The sequence below is a fragment of the Capricornis sumatraensis genome, chromosome 5, assembly GCF_032405125.1.
Source record: "Capricornis sumatraensis isolate serow.1 chromosome 5, serow.2, whole genome shotgun sequence".
In the NCBI taxonomy this organism is placed as follows: domain Eukaryota; kingdom Metazoa; phylum Chordata; class Mammalia; order Artiodactyla; family Bovidae; genus Capricornis; species Capricornis sumatraensis.
In genome coordinates, this window is record NC_091073.1 from 33825873 (window position 1) to 33850046 (window position 24174).

Sequence of the window (24174 nt, forward strand, 5' to 3'; positions counted from 1 at the left end):
CACAGTGTTGGCACATAAAGAACAAGGTGATTAAAGCCATATAACTGGACAAATACCTGGACAAGTACCCTCCACTGCCATAGAGGAGGGGAAAGAGCCGCTCAAGCACACCCTCTAATGAGGTGTCAGCTCTGAAGGCTGCTAGGAGACTTTTGCCTTCCTGCAATGCTGAATCAGGGATGGGAATAAACTGAGAAGATCTGGAAACTGATCACACACACACACACACTCCTAACACTCAGTGTCTAATAGCCTACATAGTAGCATGACCATTCAGTATAAACAACTGCTGACTAGTATGATATTTTAATGTTAGGTATTAACTTACTTGCATACTTTAAAATTAAAAAGGAAATCTGTAAAATTATGCTTACCAAAGTGTATCTGACTCATCTTCTCTAAAGCCTAACCATGACACTCTCTAGCAGTAATATGTGACACTATTCCTGTGGAGTTCAGTTTATGGCCTTACTCCAGTTCTGCAGAACCAGAAGGCCTACCTCCTTTATATCCATATATGGGATCATTTTCCTGTAGTTAAGCAGACTCTGAGAAATATTAGCCTTGGAACCTAGGAAATATTAATACAACCAAAGTCTCTATCTCTCTTCGTCTCTTAGGTGACGAAGTTTGAAAACAGAAGTTGGCATTCAACTCAGTTCAGTCGCTCAGTCGTGTCCGACTCTTTGCAACCCCATGAATCGCAGCACGCCAGGCCTCCCTGTCCATCACCAAATCCTGGAGTTCAACTTTTGAAACAAAACAGTCAGAAAGCAAATTTCAGAGAGAACAGATGTTTGCTTATAAATTCATTATTTACTACATGTGCTATAGAAGTAAGAGCCTGACTTGAACTTGAACTGTATTAACTTAAGACAGAGTCAGACAACTATTAGAAACAAAGACCAGAGTCAAAGAATCTGCAGTTTCCCTTCTAGGAGACTGCAGTCTTCACTGCCAGAGCAAAGAAAGTGAAAGTGAAAGTGAAGTCAATCAGTCGTGTCCGACTCTTGGCGACCCCATGGATAGTAGCCTGCACCAAGCTCCTCTGTCCATGGGATTTTCAAGGCAAGAGTACTCGAGTGGTTGCCATTTCCTTCTCCAGGGAATCTTCCCAACCCAGGGATCGAACCCAGGTCTCTCTCATTGTAGACAAAAGCTTTTCCGTCTGAGCCACCAGGGAAGCCAGAGCAAAAGTCTCACCTATTAAATGAAATGGATGGTCAAATCTGATCTGAAATAGGCTTAATTCCATCTTCCAGTTGGGTCAAGCTTTAGTTCAGTTCAGTCGCTCAGTCGTGTCCTACTCTTTGCGACCCCATGGACTGCAGCACACCAGGCCTCCCTGTCCATCACCAACTCCCGGAGTTCCCTCAAACTCATGTCTATTGCGTTGGTGATGCCGTCCAACCATCTCATCCTCTGTCGTCCCCTTCTCCTCCTGCCTTCAATCTTTTCCACCATCAGGGTCTTTTCCAATCAGTCGGTTCTTCACATCAGGTGGCCAAAGTATTGGAGTTTCAGCTTTTAGCATCAGTCCTTCCAATGAATATTCAGGACTGATTTCCTTTAGGATTGACAGGTTGGACCTCCTTGCTGTCCAAGGGACCCTCAAGAGTCTTCTCCAACACCACAGTTCAAAAGCATCAATTCTTTAGTTCTCAGCTTTCTTTATAGTCTCACTCTCTCATCCATACATGACCACTGGAAAAACCATAGCTTTGACTAGACAGACCTTTGTTGGTTATGGAATGTCTCTGCTTCTAATATGCTGTCTAGGTTGGTCATAGCTTTTCTTCCAAGGGTCAAGCTTAAGAGTTGGTAAAGGTCAAGTTCGGTCTGCAAATGTGCTTGATTTATAAACCTAAACTGACTTTCATTCTGGGGACAAAACTAAAAAGGTCACTCCTCTCCTAAATACTTTGTAAATAAGCAGGCTTTACAGTTTTGGAGGATAAGCCAAATGGAAAGTTTTTAGGTTATGGAGTCTTCATAGTTGGAAACCACACTCATAGTAAAGAGAGCCCAAATATTAGTTTTTTTTAGTATCTGGAATTCTAGACTAGTAAAGAAAATTCTAGGCCAGTGCATCTAAATCAGGGAAGATGTTTTGGATAATGTATTTTAAAAGCTGATGTAAAGTCAAGGACAAAGGATGAAGCAGACATAGAGAGGGATAATAGAACAATGAGATGCTAGGGGAAAATGTTTTTAGCTTAACTCATGAATGCCTGGGAAAACACAGCGAAGAATGCTCACTACCACCCCAGGTTAGCACCTCTCTGCTATGTTTACTCTCCTATATTCCTCTCTCTCTTCACTGCCAATGCCCATCCCATGCTACCTCCAAGTCAGAAGATTCTAGAATGTTGGGGCAAATTGAGAGAGAAGAAAAGAAGAAACCAATTAGATGGGGACAGCTAGAGATTTTGTAGGTTCTATCCACTTCCATGTGTGATTGGGCACACACAGTCTTTTTTCATGCCTATTACATGTTTTAAACAGAGATAAACACAAATGAGAAGAAATAAAATGAGATGGCAAAGAGCCATGCTATGTATCACTGCCTCTGGGGAGCCATCCTTAAACTTGCCCTCTTCTCCGACCCCTGCCCTCCCCTCTAAGCAGAGAGAGAAGTTCCTCACTATATTCCCATAGTGCATTGATGATATTTTGTTATGGCTATCACTCTGTATTTTATTGTTTGCTTATATGGTTTTTACCCCATCTGGACTGCAAACTACTTAGAACCAAGATATCTATGATATGTACTGTGTGTCTGAAGTAATGGGTAGAATGCTGTGATTTCCCACATTTCACAGTAAAGGATGAAATATAGGAAGCATGTAATTGTTTCAATAAAACCCTATGATAAAATAATTTATGACTCACTCTTTATTATATTTTAGGTATTTAAGTTTATAGTGATGAGTCTCTTTTTAATGATCTAAGTAGTAGGTGGCTAGAAGGATAAAGCTAAACAGTATCCCAGCTCAACTATGTTATTAACACACAATGGAAAAGTGTGGTATCTATGCAAAAGTGAATTGGTCATGATATTAAAGTGGTTCAGTCACAGAAGTTAAATTAGGTTAACTAAAACAACTCATACATTTTAGCCATTTTACTTCTAAAATGATGAATGATGCCATTTTATCTGGTTCTGATATCCTACAAGTCAAGATAATCAATATTAATGCAGTCAGAATTACCAAGTGAACTACTCTGTATGTCCATTAAGATTGTTTCACAGAAACTTCATTCACTATGACTCAGCACATATTTACATGTTGAGGTCTGTACATGATTATTTTTATAGGAAGAATTCTAAATCCAAAACCACCTCATTGGTTCAGATAATATGAACTATGGTGAAACTTTAGCACACTAAAAAATTTGGAGAATCCTCTTCCATTGCAACAGAATTTCTTACCAAACCCCCAAGACTGACTAAAGTCATATTTTTATCACCTCCTTCTCCCTAATCTTATAAAGCTAGATAATTAACTATCTAGAAAATATGTCACATATTAATTGCAGTGATCAGGTTAACTCTTCTCAAAGAAATTATATATTTTTGTTGTCACATATTTATAACTATGGGTAAGCTTATTTCAGTTTTCAAACTACACTTTGGTCTGGAATTGCACATAATTCCCAATGTGAGAGTAAACCGTAATGCCTCATTTTATCCTCTATTACAGAAGACAACAGATGTGCATCTTCAAATGCAGTGTCCTGCACCAAGTGCCTTGCGCTGGGTCCGGATTGTGGATGGTGTGCTCAAGAGGTGTGCCTTTTTCCTTTCTTTCCCTTGTGGATCCTTTGTCTTTCCCTGAAAGTGACCTTGCTAGCATGATTTCATTGACCTAATATTCTGTGCCTTGAAGATGCATCAGGAAAAAAGAAAGATATTGTTGAGCATCAGGAAAACGTTCTTTGGTTTTATGCTTGGAAACAGAATGTTTGGCTGACTATAAGTATAACCTTTTTTATTAGGAAAATTATGGTAATTTTAAAATGAAGTGCAAACCATTTTATGTTTTCCATCTGTTCTATAGAGAGAATTGGCAAACACAGATAGTAACTTTTGATGGGTCATAGGCTTTGTGTGAAATTCTTGCTGCAGCTTGGGGCATTAGGTTATATGTCCAAGTTGGATCATTGTTTTGTGCTTGCTTATTAAAGAAAAGCAAGCTAATTCATTATTCCATCTCATTTGTTTTTATTTGAAATTCTTGGAGATAAGTGATTTGCTCCCTTTCATAACACTGAACATCAATTCATTGGCTACTTATGGAAAATTTGATGCTTTTGTTTGAAATGTGACCTTATTCATGCAATATTGTGTACATTTAAATTCTGTGGCATACAAAATAATCAGAAAGTGTTTATTATTCAAAATTAGTATTTTTGTAGTCAAATAAAGAGAAACATATCCCAATAACAAACTTTTTAGGAAAACAATGATAGTGTTTTCCTTCCTTATTGGGCTCTAAAGTTGTTTTCAGTTATTTCTTTTGTTGGTAATTTTCAATCAAAACTATCTTATATATTAAGTTTCAATGAAGAAGCCATCTGCCAATTTGGGGTTTTTAATGAGATTTCCTAGGTAACTTACAATTATTCATGTAGTTCCTGGAAATTGAAACTAATAGACTTTTAATGGCCTTTTGCTTGGTGTGAAGGGAAATCTCTAGCTTTTGCAATTTGTTGATTTAGTTGAAAAAAACTGTACCTATCATTATCTTTACAATCTCTCCTGTTACTGCTTACCCTTATGCGTCCCCCAGGAGGAAACAGAAATATGAAAAGTAGCAAAGGATGATGGTCAATACTTTCTTCTATGCAACAAGTCAGGGAAAAGGCAGGGGAAGGGCTCATGAATAGTAACCATATCTATAAGTAAGCAGTCCCCCTACTGACAGCCTGAAAGATTCCTGGATGTCCTATTGGCTTTATCAGTCAGAAAAACAGATGCCACTCAAAACTAGGCAGTGCTTTGCCAGAACTCATGGAGCCACGCAAGGTAATAGGACAGTTCCAGAGTTTCCAGGATGAATTTCATTCCTCCTGTGATCCAAATGACCAGGCAGAATTCACTCTTTTGTCTGAGCCTCCTTTTCCTCATCTCTACAGCTTAGAGTTTGGAGTTTCCTTCCAGGTTTTCCTTGTCAGGTATGCTTGATATTCATTGATATGTTGATATTTCCTGACCCTCACCCAACATTCCATTTTAGAGTTTTACTGCAGCACTAAGGAAGATGATTGCCCTGGAGAAGGAAATGGCAACCCCACTCCAGTCTTTTTGCCTGGAGAATTCCATGGACAGAGAAGCTTGGCACGTTACAGTCTATGGGGTCACAAAGAATCTGACACGACTGAACACAAGGCACATGCTGAGGATACACAAAGAAAGATTATTAGAGTTGTGAAGACTGTGCCAACGTAACTTCAGTTCCTTAGAACTTTAGTGATTATAGTTTAGAGGAGTTTTCAAAACATGATTCAGAAACCCAGTTGTCAGCTAAGTGCAACATGCCAGCCATACAGAATCAGTCAGCTTCCAGAGAGCACCCTTCTCCATTCCACACCTCTACTGGCACGAAAAATTGGAAGAGTCACAGTTACGGGAGCAGCAATGTCAGTCCTGCCACAAGGGAGGGATTTTGTATATTCAGAGGAGGAATAGGTGGTCATATGGAAGGAGGTAAGCCAAGAAGGAAAGGTGGAGTGGCTTCCAGTGGTGTTTGCTATTGGTCCAATCCTCAGAAGGGGATCTCAGAAAACATCCAGAAATGACTTGGCTATTCATGTCCCAAAATATTCTTCTATGTGGTACAAGGTAGCCTAATATTTGTATTGAAAAACCAGGCTCTGAAATGAGATCAACTGGGATTCAAATCCCAGTTCCATCAGTTTCCAACTATGTATACTTGGCCATGTTAATCTATGCACTGTGAACCTCAGTTTTCCCTAATTCTAAAATGGAAATAATAACTGAAACTATGACAAGTGGTGGAGTTTAAATAAAACTGTATGTGGGAAGCATTTGGCACACAGGCTTGCTTAAGTTACTCTAAGAGCTACAGTGAGACTCAAGCAATTCATTCAGACTTAAGAAAATTGCCTGAATTAAGAACACATTAGAGGAAGCAACCTGTGTTAAGACTCAGTCACACTGGAAGACAAGATATTTGGCTTCCTTTGTTTTCTGGGTCAGTCTATCGTACTTTATTTTTGTTGGACTGTTTTGATGTTGCTTATGTGTGTATATTCAGTCACAAGTGTGTATATTCAGTCACATGTTTATATTCAGTCACAGTTTTTATTGTTGTCATAAACAACAATACAAAGACTCTACATTGGGCTTTTGCAGTTCTGTGCAGTTTTCTTTTTTTTTCTCTCTTTCTTCTTTTTTTTTCTTTTCTCTTTTTTATAATTTTAATTTTTAATTTCTTTAAACCTATTATATTTTTTCTACATTTATTCCTTTCTTTGCCTTTCCTACTGTACTTTTCCCCTTGCAGTTAATCTTTGATGTATATAAATCTTCATCTACCTCTATTTAGCTTTGCATATCTATTCTTTCTTTCTTTTCTTTCTTTCCTTCCTCTCAACATATTTGTTAGTTTTGTTTTCATTGCTTTATTTCCCACTTGGCACCTTGCTTTAGTTTTGTTTGCCAGTTTGTGCTTTAGTTAGTTTTGTTCTTAACTGGTAAATATAATTTTTAATTTCCTATGTTTACTGAGTCAATCTACTGTACTTTATTTTGTTCAACTGTTTTTACTTCGCTTTGGGTGTATATGTATATATTCCATTATTTTAATTTTTGTTTGCCTGATTTTGTAACTGCAGTTTATGTGGGGTTCAACTTTGGTTATTTGGTTTTGGGTATTTGTTTTAATCTCACTTAATGCCATAACAAACCACTTGTGGAATCTTAGTTCCTGACCAGAAATCAAGCCCTGAGCCTTTGGAGTGGGAGCACTGACTCCAAGACCCTAGACTACCAGAGAACTAACTCTAGGAGTATCAAATAGTGAGAACTCACACAAAGGAAATCACTTAAATATAAGACTCGGTGTCACCCAACCACCAGTAACACCCTGTGCAGGACACCTCATCTAAACAACAAACAAAACAAAAATACAAACCCAGTCATCAGCAGATAGGAGTACCACCTCACTCAGCCTTGCCCATCAGAGGAAAAACAAAACTCAGCACAAATCTCAGCCTATATGAAGCTGACACAAACCACTGGACCAACTTTAAGAGGACAGAAACCAAAAGGAAGAAAGAATTCAACCTTGAAGCCTGGGAAAAGGAGACCTCAAACACAATTAGTTAAAAAAAAAAGAAAGAAAAGGCAGAGAAATACTACACAAATGAAGGAACAAACTAGAAACACAGAAATCCAAATAAATGAAGAGGAAATAGGCAAATTACCTGAAAAAGAATTCAGAATAATGAGAGTAAAGGTGATCAAAAACCTTGAAAACAAAATGGAGAAGATGTAAGAATCAATTAACAAAGACCTAGAAGAATTAAAGAATAAACACACAGAGACAAACAACACAATTACTGAAATTAAAAATACTCTAGAAGGAATCAATAGCAGACTGTCTGAAGCAGAACAACGAATTAGTGAGCTGGAAGATAAAAAGGTGGAAATAACTTCTGAAGAGCAGAATAAAGTAAAAAGAATTAAAAGAACTGAGGACAGTCTCAGAGACCTCTGGGACAAAATCAAATGCATCAGCATTTGCACTGTAGGGGTCCAGAAGAAGAGGAGAAAACGAAAGGGTATGAGAAAATTTTTGAAGAGATTATAGTTGAAAGTTTCCCCAACATGGAGAAGGAAATAGTCAATCAAGTCCAAGAGGAACAAAGAGTCCCATACAGGATAAACCCAGGAGAAACACGCCAAAACACATATTAATCAAACTAACAAAGACTAAACACAAAGAAAGAATATGAAAAGCAGCAAGGGAACAGCAACAAGTAACATACAAGGGAAACACTATACGCTTAACAGCTGATCTTTCAAAAGAACCTCTGCAGGCCAGAAGGAAATGGCAGGATATATTTAAAGTACTGAAAGGGAAAAATCTACAACTAAGATTACTGTACCTGGCAAGGATCTTATTCAAAATTGATGCAGAAATAAAAAGCTTTTCAGACAAGCAAAAGTTAAGAGAATTCAGTACCACCAAGCCAGCTTTACTACAAATGTTAAAGGGACTTACATAGTCCAGAAATACAAGAGAAGAAAAAAGATCTACAAAACCAATCTCAAACAATTAAGAAAATGGCAATAGGAACATATATATATAATAATTACTTTAAATGTAAATGGATTAAATGCTCCAACCAAAAGACACAGACTGGCTGTATGGATATAAAAATAAGACCCATATATATGCCATCTACAAGAAACTCACTTCAGACCTCAAGATACATATAGACTGAAAGTGAGAGGATGGAAAAATATATTCCATGCAACTGGGAAGCAAAAGAAATCTGGGGTAGCAATCCTATCAGACAAAATCGACCTTAAAATAAAGAAGATTACAAGAGATAGGAAAGACACCACCTAATGATCAAGGGATCAATCCAAGAGGAAGACATAACAATTGTAAATACTTATGCACCAAAAAAAGGAGCACCTCAATACATAAGACAAACACTAACAGATATAAAAGAAGAAAATGATAGTAACATAATAATAATAATAGTAGACTTTAACACCTCACTCACACCAGTGGACCTATCATCAAAACAGAAAACTAATAAGGGAATCCAAGTCTTAAATGATACACTAGATGAGATGGATCTTACTGATATCTTCAGGACATTCCATCCAAATGCAAAAGAATACACTTCTCAAGTACACATGGAACATTCTCCAGGATAGACCACATCTTGGTTCACAAATCAAACCTCAGTAAATTTAAGAAAACTGAAATCATATCAAGCATCTTCTCTGACCACAACACTGAGTGAGACTAGATATCAATTATAAGAAAAATCTGTAAGAAACACAAACACATGGTGATTAAACAACAAATTTCTAAATAACCAACAGGTTACTAAAGAAATCAAAAGGGGAATAAAAAAATTTCTAGAAACAAATGACAATGAAAACACAACTCAAAACCTGTGGGATGCAGCAAAAGATGGATTAAAGACCTAAATATAAGACCAGAAACTGTAAAACTGTTAGAGGAAAAATAGGCAGAACACTCGATGACATAAATCAAAGCAAGATCCTCTATGACCCACCTTCTAGAGTAACGGACATAAAAACCAAAGTAAACAAGTGGGACCTATTTAAATTGAAAAGCTTTTGCACAGCAAAGGAAACTACAAACAAGGTGAAAAGATAACCCTCAGAATGTGAGAAAATAATAGCAATGAAACAACTGATAAAGGATTAATTTCCAAAATATACAAGCAACTCATATAACTCAATGCCAGAAAAACAAGCAACCCAATCAAAAAGTGGGAAAAAGACCCAAAAAGACATTTCTCCAAAGAAGACATACAGATGACTAACAAACACATGAAAAGATGCTCAACATCACTCATTAATAGAGAAATCCAAATCAAAACTACAATGAGCTATCACCTCATCTGGTCAGAATGGTCATCATCAGAAAGTCTACAAACAATAAATGCTGGAGAGAGTGTGGAGAAAAGGGAATGCTCTTGCACTGTTGGTGGGAATGTAAATCGGTACAGCCAGTATGGAAGACAGTATGGAGATTCCTTAAAAAACTAGGAATAAACCATCATATGACCCAGCAATCCCATTCCTAGGCATATACCCTGAGGAAACCAAAATTGAAAAAGACACGTGTATCTCATTGTTCATTGCAGCACTATTTACAATAGCTAGAACATGGAAGCAACCTAGATGAATGGATAAAGAAGTTGTGGTCCATATACACAATGGAATATTACTCAGCCATAAAAAGGAATGCATTTGAGTCAGTGCTGATGAGGTGGATGAACCTAGAACCTATTATGCAGAGTGAAGTAAGTCAGAAAGAGAAAGGTAAATATCGTATGCTAAAGGATATATATGGAATCTAGAAAAATGGTACTAAAGAATTTATTTATAGGGCAGCAATGGAGAAACAAACATAGAGAACAGACTTATGGACATGGGGAGAGGGGAGGAGAGGGGGAGATGTATGGAAATAATAACATGGAAGCTTACATTACCATATATAAAATAGCCAATGGGAATTTGCTGAATGGCTTGGGAAACTCAAATAGGGGCTCTGTATCAACCTAGAGTGGTGGGATGAGGAGGGAGATAGGAGTGAAGTTCAAAAGGGAGGGGATATATGTTTACCTATGGCTGATTCATGTTGAGGTTTGACAGAAAACAACAAAAGTCTGTAAAGCAATTATCCTTCAATAAATAAGTAAATAAAAATTTTAAAAATCACTGGCCATGTCATTAACAGAAGGAGCTGTCCACTCCCCACATGCTGACCCGATATCACTGACAGGAAAAATGCTATGTTATTTTTGAAAGCTCACCCACCATTTAGGTACATATGCACAACTGATGGTTTTATTTCTCAGCCAGCAAGGGTAGAGGGACAAGAAAGGAAGATGCAATATTTTCTCTGTTCATGATCAGAAAAGATAAGCAAAAATAACTTAAGCCTGGTTTTTATAACTCAAAGCTGGACAAAAGTAAAAGTTCACTAGAAAATTTATACAGGGTATAATCAATTTGTCTGCATTCTTGTGTAGCATGTTAATCTGTGATTTTATATATTTTGACTTCTCTTTCTCTCCATGTTACATAAAAGTATCTGGAAAATACTTAGAACAGATAAGACTGTATTAATATTATCTAGTTCAATGTTTCATATTCCTTTTAACATATGTGAAAGACTTGACATATCTATGTCGGGAAAAAGAGACAAACATATCTGAAAGTTTTAAAGGCTTCTCTTCCTCTTCTGCCTGATATGTCAGACACAGGTTGTGACTACATAGCCAGAAGTTTCCGGGTCAGTCTTGGAACATAATTAAACTAAACTATAATATTGAGCTGGCCAAAAAGTTCATTCAGATTTTTCATGTCAGCTTACTGAAAAACTCAAACTTTTTGGCCAACCCAATACAAAGAGCTTTCACTGTTAAAAAGGAAAATGATAGAATCTTTTCATTTCTATGCAGATTTCCATAAGTGGAGCATAGAAAAGACTCAGAAATGAGTACAAGAAAAACCTTTTCCTATTTATATCTCCAGATTATTACATTAAATGGATGAAAGTAACAACTGATGAAAACTCAACTAGGGTAATAACTTCAACCTGGGTGTTTCATTCTCAAGTAGGTTTTAGATGCAGACAGTTGGGAGGATGATTTTGCTTGAGTATTTCTTGTAAAAAAAAAAAAAGAAGTAAAATATAAGAATTAAAAGTTTTCAAGGCTCAAATCACCTTAAAATGACTCAAATCACCAAAAGTTAAAAGGGTGTGGTTTCAAATTCTTTTCTTTTACACAAGGTGGAGAGTGGGCCATAGTGGGTAGGGGCAGCATCCCATTCTTTGTTTTGATGCCACAATCGCTTCTTCCCTTTTCAAATCTAACTGTCAAACTGGCAATGTACTTCTAACTTAGTTTTTATAGTAAAGTAAAAACAGCCACGCTGATTCAGACACTGCAAAACAATTGAGACTTTTTTGCCTGTTTCAGCAAAATGATTTGACATTTAAAGGTCAAGTGATATAGCTTGATGTATAGCTGCAGTGAATTAACCACCCTCCCTTCTCTTTCATTCTCTATATATAAATCACAAAATTCTGGCCAAAAAGAAAAATCAGAGTCATTTGTACCATATTTACTTTCCTAATTTGAAGTCCTGCAGTTTTTACTTTTGTAAAACACATGTGGCCTTTGGTCTGTGGCCTGTCATGGGAGGCATTAATGAGCATACATGTACCAAGCCCTATATGCCCTCAGTATTCCCCAGGCTCTAAGGACAGATGAGATCGCCTCATCTAGCCCCATAAATCTAGCAGTATATGCCACCTTTCTTTGAGTAGCTCCAAGTTGTTTAAGAACTAAATCTTACATTTTGTACCCCTAAGTTTTATCAACAGATAGGATAAATTTGAAAATGAGAAATTAAGGCTTTAAACATTTTAAATTTCAGACTAAAATCTAGGTGTGTGGCCATCAGCAAGGCAATTGTTTTTATTCCCATGAAGTCATTCACCAATGACACCTGGAGATTTTGATTGAAAAGAACATCTTCTTTCTTCTCTTTTAATTATATTTATAACTGTGCACCACACTCTAATTCAGGATCAGTACTGGGAAGGGTAACATACTAAACATTTTTGTGCCACATACTGTCTCTGTTGTGCATCCTTCTTCTTTATTATTGTTTTACAGCATTTTAAAAATATAAAAAGTATTTTTTAACACTCAAGCCATACATTAACAAGCTATGGTTGTGTTTGTCTTACTGTCTCCAGTTTTCCAACCCTTGTTCTAAATTGAGAGAAGAATTAAATTAAAATCCTTATATGAATGTTTTTACACTGCCTACCTCCATTCCATCTAATTCTTCATCAGTGCTAGGGATCTCTGTATTCACAATTAGTGATCTCACATTCAAGCAATATTAAACTTGATAATCTCCTTTCTCCATAACTCTATGACATTCTTTGCTTCCTGTAAATTTAATGCCTATGATGATTACATTAACTCACTTAATGGCTGAATTCTCTGATGGTCTGCTGACTTAAACAGGGACTCTATCCATCCTCTTCTGTTCTGCATCCTCAGTACCTAACAAAACTACTGTCCCTGAGTTAGTATTCAATCACTACTCTTTTGATTGAATGAATAATTGATTGGAAGTGCAATTTTTTGAATCAGTTGAACTGGAGAAGGAATGACTGGATGCCAGATCAAAATAACCACTCCCAGGAAGATCACTAAGCAAATATTCAGCTTAATATGTAAGCAAATACCCCAAATAATTCAGGCCAACATTATATATAATAAACTATATTTCTATACTTTTCAATACGTTTCCTGTTCTTAGGGAGAAAAACTGGTTACATTAAAAATAAAAATATTAAATTTTTCTCAGTCAAGATAAATTTTAAGCTTGCTCAACTAATTCCAAGTTTATTGGATGGCTATGGAATTAGCATGAACTAACCAATGCTGAATTGTAATGAAAGTTCAAGATTCAGTTGCAAAATCAGGAGAATCTGAGCTGCAATTTCATATCTCCCAGGCTCACTGTATCATCTTCCTTGGTTTACTGAATTACTTACATGCTATTATGTGTATAAGAAGTGAAGGAATTTTTCAGTCCAAGAAATATAGATTTCCAGTTCATTCTTTTATGAATTTGGTACCTAATTAGGCACGTACTTTCTGAGGACTTGTTCCCACATTCCGAACGTAATATAGTAAACATATCATTTGGGTTCTTTGAAAATTAAAGCTTACATGCAGAACCACACTGAATGGTCTATTTTGCCTAAATTTTCTTTTGGAGCAGTATTTCCAAAGTAAAATATTTAGAATTAAATTGGTATAATTTTACAGTGATCAGTTAATGATATTTAAAGTACTTGGTTTAAATCTCCTTTTTAATATTCATTTTTTCTTTCAAGAAATTAGACTTCTTTAAGACAAAGTTGCCAGTATTCTTATTGGAAACATGCAGCTATTCTTAATAATCGTATAATTTGTACAATATCGGAAGATGGTTTTTTGGTAGTACTCATTATGTGGTTTTCTTTGGTTATAACTGGGATGATATGCATTAAAACATCAGTGATTTTCCTTCTTTTAAACAGGATTTCATTTCAGGTGAATCAAAGAATGAACGTTGTGACACTGTTTCCAATTTAATACACAAAGGCTGCTCTATTGATTTAATAGAATACCCTTCTGTGCGTGTAATACCAAGTGAAAATGAAATTAATACCCAGGTGACACCAGGAGAAGTGCTGATCCAGCTGCATCAAGGTACAGTTATTTTCAAATATATCAATGTTTATTCTCAAGTTAGAATTATATCTAGCCTTTGTTGCTGTATGTGTGCTCAGTCCTGTCTGACTCTGCGATAGCATGGACTGTAGCCCACCAGGCTCCTCTGTCCATGGGCTTTCCCAGGCAAGAATACTGGAGTGGGTTGCCATTTCCTTCACCAAAGGATCTTCCTGACCAAGGGATCAAACTCATATCTCCTGTGTCTCATGCATTGGGAGGCAGATTCTTTACCACTGAGTCACTTGGGAAGCCCCAATCTAGCCTTATTTGCTCATATTTAACATTTTATGACAGGCAGTACTGTTGCTATAGAAATAACAGTGGGCTCAGAATCAAGAAATCAGAATTCTCGTCTTTCTTGTGCCTATAGCTAGCTAGCTGTGTGGCCTCGGACGTTCTCTGCAAACCTGACCACGCTTTATTATAATTATGTGTTTCTAGTCTTGATCACATTATACTATAATTGTGTTCCAAGGACACTGCCAGCTCTGTATAGGAAGAAGAACATGTTTTATTCCATTCTGTTTTTCCAGTGCCTATCAAAGTGCTGGCATGTAGTAAGCATTCCATAAGTGTTTGCTGAATTTGTTAGTTGATTAGTTAGTAAGAGATTAGCCTTTGTGATAAGCTTTTAAAAACAAAACTATAATTCATGATTATCATAATTAACGTGAACTGCTTTAGTCCCTGAGAGTAACAAACACTTTTCCTGCTATACTTCTCTAATACTTGTCCTTCCATACATTTGTATTCCATAGTTTGGTGTGTGTAGTAGGCCACTGGGAAATTATTCATTTTCTTTAGTGTGAGAGAATCTCAATGAACAAACTGCATATGGCAAGATAACTTCAAGTACAAAAATATTCATCACTAAATTAGATACATTTAGTTTTAAGTGGTATGCAGTTGCCTTGAAGCCTTCATTATTTCATTTTGAGTGGTCTTGTCCTATTACTAAATTTTTGAATAACTATTATCGACAAATGCCCTCCTAATTCCAAGCTATTTTTCTCAGACTCTGATTATCAGAATAACAAAGTCCATTTCTTTCTTGGCCTTAGGCATACTCCCAGCTTCCAATTAAAACTGTGCACGTCACCATATCAAACAATTATACAGACTAGTATGGACATATGAATGCCAGCTGCAAAGGGATACACAAAAATGAAAGTAACTAGGTTGGTATTATGACACTTGTCACCTTCTATTGCTGCCATAACGAAATACCATATAGTAAGTAGCTTGAACAAAAGAAATGTATTTTCTCACAGTTCTAGGACCTAGAAGGTCTGCCATCAGGCACTGCCAGATTCAGTTTCTGAAGGGGGAGAGAGTGACAGATAGAAAAGGAGCGCTCCGCTACATCTAAATATAAATGCACTGATTCCATCATGAGGACCCGACCCTCAGAACATCATCTAAACCTAATCAACTCCCAAAGGCTCCATCTCCATGACCATATTGTGAGTTAGGGCTTTAATATATAAATTTTGGTGGGGGGGGGGGACAAAATTCAGTCCATAGTCCTTGATATATAAAATAATATTTTCAAAGTCCATGAAATAGTTTTAGAAATTAATTTTATTTTATACAAAAAAACTGAACTCCAAGTGAAACTTTTTATAGGCCAACATCTCTGAACACCTTGCAATAAAATTTGAAACCAATATAAGATGATTAACAAATATTAAATAATAGAGAAACTAAGGAAAGCTTCTCCTAAATAAATTCTATCTCCAAGAATAAATCAATATTCTACTCATAGACAATTTAATAATAATGATAACAACAGCACACATCAGGAACATAATGGGATGTGTTCAAAGTTGCTCTCAGGAAAACTCAGAACTTTAAATGCTCTTATCATTAAAAAAAATGAAACATACAGATAAATATATAGGAACAACAAAAACAAAGAAAGTAATTAGTTAAGAAAAAAACAAAATGAAATGAAATAAAAAATATAAATTAAAAAGGAAATGAATGTATAAATCTAATAGCTAAATTGCTGGCAAAGCTATTTAGAAAAAGAAGACCCAAAGCAAATGACCTGATTATACAGACTATGACCAGAGAAAAAAATATTGGGGGAAAAAACTTCAAAATATTAAAAATGGTAAAATATATTAAAAATGGTAAAAATATATAAATTATGATAAAAATAATTTCCTAGGAGAATATAGATGACTAAAATTGACTCAAGAAGAAGTAGAACCCTAAGAAATCTAATAAAGATATAAGAAGTTAAGAAAATTCTAAAAGAAACTCTCCCCAAAAACATTAGGTCTAAATATTTTCATGGGAAATACACTTTAATGTTCACCTAAACATTCAAGGAACACATTATCCCTAGGCTACATAAATTCTCCCATGGTGTTTTGAGAAGGCATAGAAGCTACTCAATTTTTACAAGTTATCATAACTTTAGGATCAAATCCCTAATAACATTTTAAAGAATCAAATTAAATTTCATGTGATAATAAGAACAATAAGAAAAATATCACCATACAAGTAGATTTAACCTGCAGTAGTTGATTATCTTAAAATCAATGTATTTTTTGTCATCTTAGTTTGCCAAAAGAAGAAAAATATTTATTGTTATCTCAAGATGCCAGAAATCATACAATAAAAATTAGTGTCCATTCCTGCCCAAATAAAATTGAAGAATACTTTGTTAATACATATTAAAATCCTTCTGAAAGTTTTATATAAAAGCAATCGACAAGAAAACCAAATATAAGTTATAAACATATTGAAAAGATAAAGCAAAATTAATCCTTTATGTCTACACAGAAATCCAAGCAAATCAAACAAAACTAACACTAAAGTTAAGAGGCTGTGAAAGGAAAATTTTTAAATATTAAATGTAATCTAAAAGAGATCATTTCAAAGCAGCAACCTAAAACATAAACTGTCTGGCAAGAAACTTTCTAAAAAATATGTAGAGTCCATTGTGCTACCTAAAAGCCAGTATGAATAAATGCAGAAGAATTCTATGTTCCTGAAAAGGAAAACAATATTATAACAATTACAGTTATATATATATTCCAGTAACATAACAAAATCTAAGTGAATCAATAAATGTAAGACAATCCCAATGAAACTTGAATGCACTTTGTTGGAACAAATATTCAATGATACTCCTTATACATGTATGTATCTGTATCTGTCGATCTCTCCATGTATATATAACAACCTATTTATTTAGAATACATTTCTAGTCATAGATTTACTAGGTTACATATATTATTAGATTATTCACACAAAAAAATCATATCCAGTTAGGCTTTCCAGAATCAACTTCACCTATTTCTCATTCTTTTTAATCTCTTCAGTTTGTTAAGTGTAACTCGCCCATTAGTTATTTTCTTTTGTTTTTTTCCTAGTACTAGAAAGCTTGAACCTTTTTCTTAAGTTTATTAACTATCTTTACCTCTCTATTTTGTGTGTGATTTGCCCCATCCATACAAATTTGCTTATTTTTCTCACTGAATGTTAATTTTCAACAGCTTACAGATGAGGCTTATCATATATCATTTGCCTCTAAAAATATGACAGCCTTTAAAAATGTCTTGCTCTTTTTTTAAATACTTAAGATTTGAAAATTACAAGGTGAATTTTTTCTACTTGTATGTTACATTTAAATTTATACACTTACATGAATTTAGTTTGTTCTCTTTTGTAGACATAATGGTGGCTGAATCCTCCTGAAACTATAAAATAATAGTTCAAAACTTGATAAATTGTTTCATTGCTGTAGATAAGCAATGGCAGTGGTGGTAACAATGCAGGAGGAAAATGGCCAGACTTGAGAGATAATGTGGAGGTTTTGTCCCCAGAGATTGGTGAAGTCATTATGGGGCTTGATTTCAGTCAATACTGATGAATTTGTGTATGAAAATACTATAATTGTCTAGTGTGTATAAGTTATCCTTCCTATAGCTATAAAAAACTATATTTTTATAATCTGCATATATAGCAAATAATTATTAAAATAGGTATAATAAATTCATCTAAAAATGTACTGTGGCATCAAAGACATGCTAGCTTTGGGGCATAATATATAAAGCTGTATCTGGAATTTTACCAATTCCATATATATATATATAAACCTCATTCCTTATGATGTAAAACTCCTTTACACTCTAACACAGAGATAAGAGTTGAGGGTCTGTTATAATGCATACTATGTGTAAAATATGTTTATTCCCTAATCTTATATTTATTTGTTAGATTTATTTATAGATAATCACTTTATTTTTGTCTGATAAAAACTCATGACCTTCTATGTAGCATCTATTAAGAATTTTAAAAGCTTTTATGAATATGTCTATTATATCATACACTGACTAAGCTTTTAAAAGAATATTAAGAATATGTACAAAATACACAAAATCAAATATTTTAAATGAGATTGTTAAAGTACACTTTCTTTTACTTTCTACTTCTTAAACTATACCTCTTTTTCTTATTTTTACCTATCAATCTTATAGAGAAATAATAACAGAAATAGGCCACTGATCCTAGTTGAAATTCCCTAAGAACAGTGAAATGAGATGAAATCTTTAGGAGGGTAGGAAAGAGAAGAGAATTCTCTATTTCTGCTTCAGAAGTAATATATGACAGGGATTCATATAATTTATACTTCACTAACTGAAGAAAATGTTTCAAAGTTGATTCATTTTAATAATGTAAAGAAAAAACTGATTTAGCATAGCTTAATTTAAAATGTAAGATTCTTCAGGTATTCCTGAATTCAAAACTTAAAAAAAAAAAAATACAGAGTCATACATTTTTCATCAACACCTGGCCCATATCCCTTATTTTAGCCCTACAGAAATCCAGAAATGTGCCAGAGTCTGTACGTTGCTGTTTCAAACCTGTCTCATTCTTGGCCCTTCTCCTTCCCCTGCCCAAAGACAATGAATAGAAACTGGCAGCTCTTTTTTCCTTCTACATGTCTCCATATTTTCCTATGACTTGTTAGTTTCATCTTATGCAGAATATTTTTAAGTTATCTTTTCTTAGTGTCCAGACATGTTTGTTGCAACTAGTTCTTCAGAGATGCTCACACCATTAGTTGAGTGATTTAAAACTCATTCTAACAACTTTAGTTCTTTGGTCTATTCAAACCAATATTGGCATTAGCTGTAAGTAGGTCTCAACTTTCCTCCAAGTACCCTTTCTTATTCTATGTCACAAACTATTTTTTTTTTTTGCCTTTGAAGTTAATCAAGGGAATAGGATTAGAGCCTTTAAAATCTCAAAATATGAAGATGAAGCTTTCCTGTAGCTGACATAAGTGGTGACATAAATATTTGGGAGCCAGATGATACTCTTTTCCTCTTACAGAGAGAAACTATTAATATTTAAGATCTCCTGAACTATGTGAAAGAAATTATAAATATCAGCTCCTTACTATGGTATACATGTGGGCCTTTTCAAATGCTGTATGAAAATATTCTTCAATTATAGTTTAAAGAACATTTATGAGTGGCTATGCATGTACCAAATCAGAGGCTTCAGAGATGAATAAACAATTCTTATCCTGATGTTGCTTAGAATCTAGTAGTAACAATAATGGTAATAATTACTAATGTCTATATATTTGTGTGTGCCTGGTAAGTCACTTCAGTCATGTCTGACTTTTTGCGACCCTGTGGACTGTAACCCTCGAGGCTCCTCTGTCCATGGGATTCTCCAGGCAAGAATACTGGAGTGGGTTGCCATGCCCTACAGAAGATCTTCCAGACCCATGAATCAAACTGGCATCTCTTATGTCTCCTGCATTGGCAGGCGGGTTCTTTAACACTAATGCCATCTAGGAATTTACTAGATACCAAATATTGTGGTAAATATTTTCGATAGATCACTTCAGTTAGTAGCTCTTACTCACTAAAATAATCAACCCCCATGTAACTCCTCTCTCAGAGTAACATTTAAGACTTTTCTGCTGGACTTTATATTACAATGGTGATAGCCACAGATATTGTTTTATTTTTAGATTTGATTCTTTCTCATTCAGTATATTCAAAACCTTTTTAATGTCATTTTCCCTTTGAGCCCAGTGTTGGTGGAACCCCACTATGAACTGAATGAGGATTTTATCAAGGGACATAGTATCCATATTCCCATGAAAAGGTATTTATATTTACTGCCTATATGAAGAGAAGGTTTCTGTTTCATATCCAATTATCCAATTCAAAGCCAACTGGAGAGCATAACAAGGGAGTGTCATGGAGTGTCATTTGCTCATCAGCAAAATGTGGTAATCTAAACTTGGCCCCTTCAGCTTCTTCCTTAACAAGCAGAGTGGTCTGGGGTCAGCCTATTTAGGGCTGCCTACCTTAAGCTCACTGCTTAAAGCTGAAACCTTTCAGGAAACTCAAGTGCCTTGCAGTTTTAAAGTAGTGATTACATTCTCTCCAGCAATGAGTAAAAGGCCTGTGTACAGAAAAGATTTTCCTTTCTCCTATGGTGAAAATTTGTCTTACTGAGGTGTCAGTCCATGCTGCGGTCTTCCACTGACCCAGGTACATGCGCTAATGTCAGCATCTATGTAATCCAAAATCAAGCCACAGCAGACTGTACCCTCTAACCCTGGTCTCTTGGCAAGGGTTCCTAAAAGCCGTCTTCTTTGCTGAGGCTAGTGAGCCTGGGATTTGCTTGCTCAGCTGTGAGCAGTTGATATGTGCTGAAAAGTGAAAGTGAAGTCGCTCAGTCGTGTCCGACTCTTTGGGACCCCATAGACTGTAGTCTATGAGGTTCTTCCCTCCATGGAATTTTCCAGGCTCCAAGAGTACTGGAGTGGGTTGCCATTTCCTTCTCCAGGGGATCCTGACCCAGGGATCAAACCTGGGTCTCCTGAATTGCAAACAGGTGCTTTTACCGTCTGAGGCCACCAGGGAAGCCAAGGCCCCTGAATGGCTGGAGCTCTCCCAATAGCTCAGGCCTCCAAGGACTGTGCTTTTGTTGATTCTGTACAGACTCTGCCTGTGGCTGAGATAACCAACCAACAGTATAACAACTCACACAATACACTGAATATCTGATGTATTTTTCAGTGACTCTGTCAAAATAGGCAACCATTCATCTTTAGGCAGAGCCAACATAAACTACAATGATCCATCAAGGTGAAAATACCATGTTGCCAGTGCCTAATGCCTCCAGCCATTTGCCTAAGTCAACAGTTAAAAAACAACTACACAAATTAAAAAAAAAAAAAATTAAATGCTGACCCACATATTAAAACACAAGCTCCTCCACATGAACTACACTTTCCAACATACTCCATTTCTATTTTTCATCAATTCAGCTCTGTCTACCTGATTCTATCATTCTCCTGAATTAAACTTCTCTACCCAAACTTCAGGTCACTTCCATGGGTAGGCTTTTTCACCATATACTTAGAAAGCAGAACTGAATATATGCTCTCTGTAGGCAGCCCAGCTCCTAAAAAAAGGGAGTGAGAAAGTTGACTGGGCTGGGCTATGCAAACCCAATTTCTCCTCCCAAACTCAGGCAGATGAAACAGAGATGTTATAATAAAGAATTTTCCTGCATGTAAAGGCAAATTTAGGAATAAGTAAATAGCCACTTTCTTACATAATTAATATTAATAAAACCAAAAAGCTTACTATTTTGAATACATTCCATAATCTGGCTGAAAAACATCTGAACTATTAAATAAGTTTATAATGTTGCTATTCTTATGCTATATTATGCTATTATTATGCTTAAAATATGCTATATGTTTAAGCATATTAAGACTGAAAATGATTTGATAAATTATAGGATTCCTTTTCATAAGTAGATCAGGCTACTAATTATGTACTCAAGTTGGTATTTATTCATTTTTTTCCATTCAAAATACTCCCCATATACAAATAATTAATGACTTACAAAGAATTTGCTTTATTGTTTAAAAAAGTAAAATTCAAATTGTCTGTATTTAAATTGATAACTTTTTACCACGTACTTTAAAAAGTTAAATACAGAAGTACTCATTCTGAAAGGTACCAGATCTTTGTATCACATGATAATGGACAGAGAGCTAAATAAAACTGTATTGCAAAGACAGTTGTCCTTTGGAGGCTCCAACAATTCTCCTTTTATGGTGAGTTTCTCTTCTCATCCAGCTCCTTTGCCTCTGTGATCCCTCTTCAACATATATGTTTCTTAAGCACTTATTATGCATTGTACAAATGCGGTCCCCTACATAGCTTAGGTTCTCAGTGTGGCTGCTGCATATCATTCTTTAGACCACTGTCTCATTTTTTCTTACAACTAATGGTTGGGAAGAATCTTATCAAACAACTCATGATGAGGTAGTAAGTATTCTGAATAGCTTAATGTACTTCTTAGTACCATAGTTTCTGCATCTCATATATAAATATGCCTTAACCCAGAAGAATTAATTTACACCTGCATCCAATAAGGGGTAAATTTTCTTAGAATGCCTTTCTGGATGTCTTCAAACCTGAAAGTCACCTGCAAACACACAGAGTCTTCAAGTCTCTCATAACAGAATGTTGTTTGATGTCTGGGCTGTGCTTTACTAGACACTAGAAATGCAGGTTCATATGGTGATAAATATATTCCCTATTACATTTATATTGAGTTGGTCTGTTTGCTGTTATCTTTGCCCCATAGAATTATGAGAAATGCTTTGCAGAAGTTGGAGACTAAAACATTGGTATGTTCTTCTGACTGCCTTAAAATTATTCCAGAATATTCCCAATTTTCTTCATTATGCACAAATTAGTGATCAATGTTCTATATCTAAAATGTGACTGATTTATTGATAGCTTAACCTGAGATGTTAAAAATGAATACTACACTATGTTTGTCTTTCTTTGAACTAGGAGCTGAAGCTAATTTTATGCTGAAAATTCATCCTCTGAAGAAATATCCTGTGGATCTTTATTATCTGGTTGATGTCTCAGCATCAATGCACAATAATATTGAAAAATTAAATTCAGTTGGAAATGATTTATCTAGAAAAATGGCATTTTTCTCCCGTGACTTTCGCCTTGGATTTGGCTCATACGTTGATAAAACAGTTTCACCATACATTAGTATCCATCCAGAAAGAATTCATAATCAATGCAGGTATCTAATACTAGACATGGACTTCCTAATGCTAAACAAGTTTAAACCTTGTAAAATCTCATTTTGGTTTTATATCAAGGACTTACTAAATTATCTATTTTTGTTTTAATTAAATGAGAAATAAAAATATTGATAGAGGAAGGACATTCCTATCTGAAACTTCTAAGATTAAAAGGGGCTTTTATTTTTTATATTTTTCACTTAGTTTTTATTACAAACATTCAATAATCAGGCTACCCTATATATAAATACCCCTTTGAATATTCTGTATTTCTCTTTTTTATTGTTCCAAATTTGCTGAAGCAAGGCTTATCAATTTTAAAGCACTTATTCTGCCAGTATTGCACCTACATTTCCATTACTGTATTGTGACTGTGTTTATAATTACTTTGCTTATAATGTTATTTCAAAGAAAACTCAGCTAGTACATGGAGGGTAGGTAGGTCAAAAAATGAGGATTTGTTTGCTAGAAAGAGTTCTTTTTCTTATCATTTTGGAAGGCTGATTATAAATAGTGTGTGCCCTACTGTGAAAGGAAAACCGACCTTTAAAATACAAATTTCTCACACAACATTTAGCCTGTTGAATTTTTGGAAAGCAAATATAAATGTGTCCAGTTCTCCCTTAACAAAACATTTAATTTTATCATCTTCTTTCCGACTTTCATACATTGCCCAAATCACTTTACAGCATATAGTCTAATTTACCAAAACAGCACTGCTGTCTGTTGTAGTGGAAAAAGACTGATGCATCTCTATATGAAGCTTCATACACCTTCTCCCCAAGCACAGATGCACTTGAGAAATAATCCTTACCTTTGAGGACATCATGGAATTCTCAAAACAATTTTAATGAATTTTGACCATTCATCAATGATTCTACAAGAATCACTTTAAAATTAGCAAAATATTTTAAAATATCTAACAAAAGCACAGTATTTTAACTAAATTCCTAAAAATATTTCCCCAAAAGTGTTTTTCAGTTGTTCCATGAACAAATGTGATAGGA

The 24174-nt window shown here is 35.2% G+C and overlaps 1 protein-coding gene across 1 annotated transcript in view; it reads left to right on the top strand.

Moving 5' to 3' along the window:
* ITGB8 (integrin subunit beta 8) overlaps positions 1 to 24174 on the top strand; it is an 88827-nt gene that overhangs the window by 30351 nt on the left and 34302 nt on the right. The window contains exons 2-4 of the mRNA XM_068973267.1: positions 3705 to 3790; positions 13860 to 14031; positions 22920 to 23166. Of these exons, the coding sequence (XP_068829368.1) occupies positions 3705 to 3790; positions 13860 to 14031; positions 22920 to 23166 (505 nt within the window). The remainder of the gene's footprint in view (positions 1 to 3704; positions 3791 to 13859; positions 14032 to 22919; positions 23167 to 24174) is intronic.